General features: G+C 50.4%; 1 protein-coding gene across 1 annotated transcript; it reads left to right on the forward strand.

Moving 5' to 3' along the window:
• The first annotated feature begins 5910 nt into the window (after positions 1 to 5910).
• On the forward strand, positions 5911 to 6840 carry LOC137846892 (olfactory receptor 14A16-like). The gene has a single exon (XM_068664998.1). The coding sequence runs from the start codon at positions 5911 to 5913 to the stop codon at positions 6838 to 6840; it is 930 nt and encodes a 309-aa protein (XP_068521099.1).
• Positions 6841 to 7495: the final 655 nt, after the last annotated feature.

The raw sequence follows: 7495 nt of genomic DNA on the forward strand, positions 1-7495 counted from the left end.
CACCACCTGGAGTACTGCGTTCAGCTCTGGGGCTCCCAATACAAGAATGACTTGAAGCTATTAGGGTGAGTCCAATCAAGGACCACAAGGATGATCAAGGGGCTGGAGCACCTCTCCTATTAAAACAGGCAGAGGGAGTTGGTGTTGTTCAGCCTGGAGAAGGCTCTGAGGAGACCTTAGAGCATCCATCCAGTATTTAAAGTGGGCCAACAGAAAAGCCGGGGAGAGACTTTTTCTCAGGGTGTGCAGTGATAGGACAAGGGGAATGGTTTTAAACTTAAAGAGGGTAGATTTAGAGTGGATAGTCAGATGAAATTCTTGATTTGGAAGTGAGGCACTGGCACTGGTGCTGTGGGTCCAGAGGACACCCAGAGGGAGTTTGGATCAGCCCATGCCCTTGTGTTTGAAGGAACAGCTGGTGAGAGTGGAGAGGCAGCAGTGAAATCATGGGAATATCGGAGTGAGAGCAAGGTGGGGAAGAGAAGTGCCTGTCTGCAGCCTTCAGAGAGGTGTGGAACAGCATAGGAAAGTCTGCAGAGGAGAAGGCAGAGGGCTTTGACAAGAATGGAAGGCTGCAGCAGCACTGACACCTTTGTCCCCTTGGCCATGGCTTATGAGGAGACGTGTTATACTTGCAATAAATGACCGAGTCCCAAATAGGATTGCAATTAAAATTTACAATTTCTTAAAGGAATAGAGGCAAGGAAACAGCACTGGGTGTGCCAGGAGTCTCTGCTCCACCAAGACGCACTCCTATTACATCAGGTGGCTGTTTTTTATGCTCCTAGGCTAATACATGTTCTACACCACTTTTTGGAAAAGGCAGCGTTATTATAATTAGTTTTCTGGGATCCAAACCACCCCACGTGCGCATGCATATCGGTCTCCAGTGGTTCCTCTGAGGGGTCGCTCGTACTGAAGGCTCATAGTCTTCCTTCCAGTCTTTGTCCTTCAATTGTTCTTCACCTTCCCCCCTTCTTCTTATTTGGTCATATCTTAGCTGGATATCAGAGACACGTGTAGCGCCACATGCAGTAGTTAGCAGTTATTTTGAAACCCCTTTGTTCTCTTCTCCCAGATATCAGAGACTTGTCCCATGCAAAAGTCAGCAGTTTTTGGAAACTCCTTTGTTCTCTTATCCCCTAGACCCGAGTCTCAAGGTTTACCCTTCAAACGCTCTATTGACACTAACTGCTAGACAATTCTTTTGCAAGATACAACAACTATATACATTAACCACTCTGTTTCACTGAGACGTGTGGTTATCCAAGGGTATGTAAGACAGAAGGTCACATTCATCATACCATGCAGCCCTAGCATTGTTCCATATTGACACGAATCCGATGAACATATTTCACATACTCGTGGCATTGGGACAATGTATTCTCCTTTCAACCATGTGAAAACGCTGGATGGTGTCATAATGCTGTCCTTCACATGATATTATGGGCATCGTCCTACCCCACAGACTCCAGGAAGAGCCCTGAGTGAGACATGGAGGTGCTGGGGGTGCAGGATCTCGCCTCCCTGTGGCTGGGGTCAGGCCTTGGCCTTCTGCTTCAGCAAAACAAACCAAGACTTTTCTCAGCACAGTGTCTTTGCCTGTCTGTAATCATGGCCTCTAGTTATCTGCCGTAAGAGTTCCCATGTGAGGCTTTCATAGAAACAGACTAGAATGGCCAACAGAGTGTAGAGTATAGAGCAGTCTAATACTACGGAATAGAGTAGCCAGCAGAGGTGAGACAGGTACTTTGATATAATGAAAGCCATCAGAAATCTGATCCCAGTTAGATGACTGATATGGGGAGGTCAGGAGTAACCTGGCCAGGAGAGATGTGAGATTTGTGGGAGGGAAGAGAAGGGAGGAGGAGCTCAGAAGCTTACCTTTGGAGAGGTAAGAGGGTTCATGTAATGTTGAGGCTGCTGTAACACTGACTTCAAACAGTCTTGTAGGGCCTATAAACTGTTTTCAACAGTAACAATAATCCCTCAACCTAAACATTACACAAACACCCTGACAGGACTCCACTACTGTAATGCAGAAATCAAAGTATCACCTGAAGAAAAACTCAGCCCATAGCCCCTTTCCCTTACATTTACTCTCTTGCTCACCCAAATCACTGCCCCTAACACTAACATTAAATGGCTCTATTTCATCTTAGACTTCTTGACAGATGTAAACAAAACCCTTAAGCATAATGCTTGCCCATACCCTAACCAGAGACCTGACACCACAAGCAGAACACCAAATGCTCCATCTAAAACATTGTTTAATCTATAACCCAGAAAGGTCAAATCTAGTCCCTAGGAGACTAGAGAGAGGTCAGCTCTACCTCAGGATCTCTTGCCCCAGCAGAAGGAATGTGACTGTGGCAGTGACTGTGAGGTCACTTCTGTCTCTGCACTTGATAGGGCAGCAGCAGGAACGTGTCACAGAAAGGGACTGTGAGGTCATTTGTGTCTGGAGGTGGCAGGTCAGCCTTGACTTCTCCCTGGGAGCTGCACTTTTGGACTGACATCTGCCAGTGGCCCTGCTAGGCCAGCAGAAGGCACCTGCTTGGCATGCTGACTGTGGGATCCCCTCTGCCTCCAGAGCCAGGAGGACCCAGACAGAAAGAAGGCCCCAACATGAGTTGTCCTGTCCCTTCTACTTGAGTCCATGACTGGGCAGCAGCAGGCACAAGGCTTGGCTGTGTCTAGCCAAGAAGCTGCAAGGCCAGCAGCAGGCCCCTGGCTTGGAAGCTGCTGCTGAGGTGACTTGTGTCTGCTTGTCTGAGAGGCCGCAAGGAGCCTGCTGGGTTGGGATGCCTACTTCAGGAGTGGTTTCTACCCTGATGGAGTTTACTTTGCTAGTAGGAAAGAGCAGGAGAGAAAAACTGCCACAAAGTGCACCCTGGAATGTTGGCACCGGCCATGAGGAGGAAGAAATATCCAGGGGAACAACTGGTCCGTCTCCTAGAGTTAGAGGCAAATAAGGTGTTTAGAGCCTCAGCCTTTACCTCCTTTCTTGTTACCAGGTTTCCCCTCACATCCAATAAAGGATGATGATTCTCCCTAATCTTCCTTTATGTGAAGTATTTATATAAGCAGTTTTTATTTTCTTTGACAGTAATATACCGATGGAGCTCCATCTGGGCTTTGGCCCTTCTAATTTTGACCTGCACAGCCCCATAACATTCAGGACACAGCTCCAGACAAACTGAAAGCATGCATGGGAGGAAAGCACAGAAGACTTTCCTGCAAGTCCTGATGCTGCTGTCTTGTCAGAGATAGCACAATCACATGGAATTAGAACTGTCTGCCTGCAGACCTTAACGCCTGACAGAATGGAGAGTCAGTCCACGGGAACCTTGAGAAACCTCAAGATTTGTGTAAAGGAACATCGTGCCCTTTACAAGAAGAAGAGCCCTGTCCTGCACTGATGAAGAGTAACCCTACACATCAGGGCAGCGTGGGACGCTGCTGAGTGAGCAGTGCCCAGAAGGAGGAGGGCCTGGGCACCACGAGGGATGCCATAGGAGCAGTGGTGCCTGCTCACTAGAAACCAGGCCAGATTCCTACAGAGCTGCCTTACAAGGATCATGGCCACCAAGATGATATGAGTTATCAGACTCAGCTCATCTGTGTAAGAGACCACCAACAGAAGGGTCTGCAGCCAGCAGGGAAAGAGATACAGGTATGAGAGTCCTTAGGTAAGGCTGCTGTGAAAAGGATTAAGGGCTGTGACAAGACTGAGAGACCCAGCAGGACCCAGGTCTTTGTATCCATGGCTATGGCTGTTGTCTCTGCCACTGAGGTCTATGAGCAGACAGCTGACTGTGAAAGCACCAGGGCCTCATTGCCTCCTTGCCCGCACCCATGAACCAGGCAGGGGTCATACCATTCTCCTGCACTTGGCCATGCACATCCCCACCTCCTACTGCCCCACAGAGAGCCCTGAGCAACCTGTAAAGGGAAGGATCTCCCTTCCTAAAGGACAATGGTCAAGGCCTGACCCTTGTGCTTGCTGACACGCATCCAGTTTTCCTCCACATCACTGTCACCTTCACATTGCCTTTTTCTCCTTGTCCTCACTGCCTCCAGGGTTCTGCTCTAACGAGCTCCAAGGGAGGCTGTGTCAGTGCTGGCCCTCAGGGGGACACTGCAGGAAACTTGCCTCTGACTTGGACTTCTGGAGAGATGTCTTCAGTTGTCTCTGAGTGCCTGAGGTTTGTGTGTGGGCTCATCAGCCAAGCCCCCAGAGGGGTGATTGCAGTGCCTTGGTCTGGTGCTGTGCTGCTGAGCTGGGCCGGGCTCGTGGGACAGAGAGAGCTCGTGGCAAGAGGGCCCTGGTGCAGAGAGACAGCTGTGCCCAGGAGCAGCTCCTCTGCACAGTGCAGCAGGGCTGGGGACTCTGACCGCAGCTGGCACACAGAGAGGACAGAAGGAGAGAGGGCTTGGAGGCACTGAGGAGCGCAACAACAGAGAGCAGCGTGTGGCAGGACACATCTGCAGGCTCTTGGCACCGTGAGGCTCTGGAAGCAGGGCACTGCAGGTGGGGTTGCCAGAGGGGTCTTGTACAGCTGGCAAATCCAATGGCTGATAGCATCTGTCAGGATGGGTCTCTCTGTTTCTGCAGTGCTTTAGATAATGGCATTATGAGGGGCAATTCAGGAGGAAGATCGAGGCTTGGCATATGTGAAGGGGAAGACTTTTTCTGCAGTCTGTGCTTGCAGACTCCTGCAGTGGACGGGAGGCAGGTTTCATTTTCAGGATTGTACAGGAGACTGAGACTGCTGGAGCATTGCATTGAGAAATCAGTAACTCCGTGATCAAATTTGTAAAGTACCTTCCCAAACATCATCTGATGGACTGCACCAGCATCATCATAATGTGGTCCTCTCAGGTTTTATCCTAGCTGATCTTTACGAGCTGTAAGCTCCCCGATGCCCAGTGCTGGGAGACATCCCTGTCTTTCGGAGGTCTCTGCTGGCTTGAAGTGAGCACAGATCATTTGCAATGAGCATGAGTTGCCTCCTCTGCAGGCAGAGCTGCAGCACAGGAGGGTCTGCTGAGTGTCCGTCTGTCCCTCCCTGGCCTTGCCTCCCCTGGCAGCAGCACGCTGGCATTCCTCCTGGCTTCTCCAGCTGACCGTGCTGCTGCTGGTCTTGTTCCCAAGCTGGCTACGGATGGGGGTTTCACATGCCCATGGGGTGAGCCCTCGGTGTGCTTGGGGAAAGGGAGTAGGGGGACAGGGTGAGGGGTCTGGAGATGGGCACTTTGAGCCTGGATTCCTCTGCTCTCAGCAGGGTCTTTGTTCTTTTCAGTCAAACGTGTAGATCTTCCCTGCAGCTCTCATAGGGCATCCGAGACCGTACTTGATGGACAGACTGGCTGTCCTCCCTGAAGAACACTGCGCACTAAAGTGACAGTCCCTTTTTCTCTGATAATGATCTACAAGGATTCTCTTTGAGTCCAGCAGAAATAGCCAGGTCTGTGGCTTGGAAACATTCCTCAGGAGTGGTGGGACAGCTGAAACAAAAAACTCAAAAAACAAAAATTTAAAATAAAATTAAAAAAAGCCTCCACAACTCTGCTCTGCAGTTTGGTGAACTGGGAGCAACACGGGAAAAACTCTCTTAGATCAAGAGGGAAGAAAAACTGACATTTCCCCATGTTCCTCTTTACCTCTTGCTGTAGGACAGGACTGACTCCTGCATTGCCGACAGTAGAGCAACCTGTTCCAAGAGACAGCCTCAGGCAGAATGAATCAGGATGCATGAAAGGGATCTGCCAAATGTCTGCCAGAAAGTACACAATATAGGCGATGATTTTAAATGAAAAACTGAATTTGTTTCCCTCTGATACATTTCTTGTACTTTATTCCTCTCATCCTCTTCTTTGTTCAGGACCATATCCCCAGAAAAGCAGATGTCCAACAGAAGCACCATCACTGAGTTCCTCCTGCTGGCATTCGCAGACACACGCGAGCTGCAGCTCCTGCACTTCGCGCTCTTCCTGGGCATCTACCTGGCTGCCCTCCTGGGCAACGGCCTCATCCTCACTGCTGTAGCCTGCGACCACCACCTGCACACCCCCATGTACTTCTTCCTCCTCAACCTCGCCCTCCTCGACCTGGGCTGCATCTCCACCACTCTGCCCAAAGCCATGGCCAATGCCCTCTGGGACACCAGGGCCATCTCCTATCAAGGGTGTGTTGCTCAGGTCTTTTTCTTTCTCTTCTTTCTAGCAACAGAGTACTCTATACTCACCGTCATGGCCTACGACCGCTACGTGGCCATCTGCAAGCCCCTGCACTACGGGAGCCTCCTGGGCAGCAGGGCTTGTGCCCAGATGGCAGCAGTTGCCTGGGGCAGTGGCTTTCTCAATGTTGTCCTGCACACGGCCAACACATTTTCCCTTCCCCTCTGCCAAGGCAATGCTGTGGACCAATTCTTCTGTGAAATCCCCCACATCCTCAAGCTCTCCTGCTCAGATTCCTATCTCAGAGAAGTTTGGGCAATTCTATTTAGCATTTTGTTAGCATTAGGTTGTTTTGGTTTTATTGCTCTGTCCTATGTGCAGATCTTCAGGGCAGTGCTGAGGATGCCCTCTGAGCATGGCCGGCACAAAGCCTTTTCCACGTGTCTCCCTCACCTGGCCGTCGTCTCCCTGATGGTCAGCACTGCCTTTTTTAGCTACCTGAAGCCCCCCTCCATTTCCTCCCCATCCCTGGACCTGGTGGTCACGCTTCTGTACACCGTGGTTCCTCCAGTAGCGAACCCCATCATGTACAGCATGAGGAACCGGGAACTAAGGGATTCCGTCAGGACTCTACTTGAATACACACATCGTCAGTAAATTCACCTAAAATACTATGCATAATATTAGAAATCCAGGCTTTTCTAAGAAAGAAAATAGCATGATATCTTCTATTATTAAATGTCTGTATTATAATTTTCTCTTATTATTACACATTTGATTAAATATTATTCCTAGCCCCCTACAAGTCAATTATTTTTCTGTAGAAGATGGCTTCCTGTGTCGATAAACCTATTAAGAAAGCCATCAGGAATTCATGGTCTGAGCTGCCATCTCTTCCTATCCCCTCTGGAGCTGGGGGAACAGCCCCAGCATGCAGGAGGGGCTCAGGGCCAAGAGTCCAGCTGCCACATGCAGGAGCAGCCCCACTGGTCCTTGGGGCTGCCCCCCACTGCCCGCCGGGCTCTGCCTCTCTGCTGCCTTCGGGCTGGGGCTGCTGCTTCCCTGGAGCCATGGCCATGGCCAGCATCAGGACGTGGCCTTTTCCCTGCTGCTCTCTTTTGGCTTCCATATTGTGCTTCTTTTTTTCTGGGTTAGACCTGATATCTCCTGTACCTTGGTGACAGTCCTGTTGTCTCTGCAGTGGCATCCCTGTGGCTGCAGGCAGCAGCAGGCACTGTGCAGCCCTGGGTCACAGCTGTCTCCCTGCTAGCACCACAGTAACAAGAATGGCTGCTGAGAGCAAACCCAGAAG

Source organism: Anas acuta, chromosome W (assembly GCF_963932015.1).
Source record: "Anas acuta chromosome W, bAnaAcu1.1, whole genome shotgun sequence".
Taxonomy (NCBI): Eukaryota; Metazoa; Chordata; class Aves; order Anseriformes; family Anatidae; genus Anas; species Anas acuta.

Coding starts and splice junctions, on each gene's coding strand:
- LOC137846892 (XM_068664998.1), top strand. CDS start 5,911: ATGTCCAACAGAAGCACCATCACTGAGTTCCTCCTGCTGGCATTCGCA.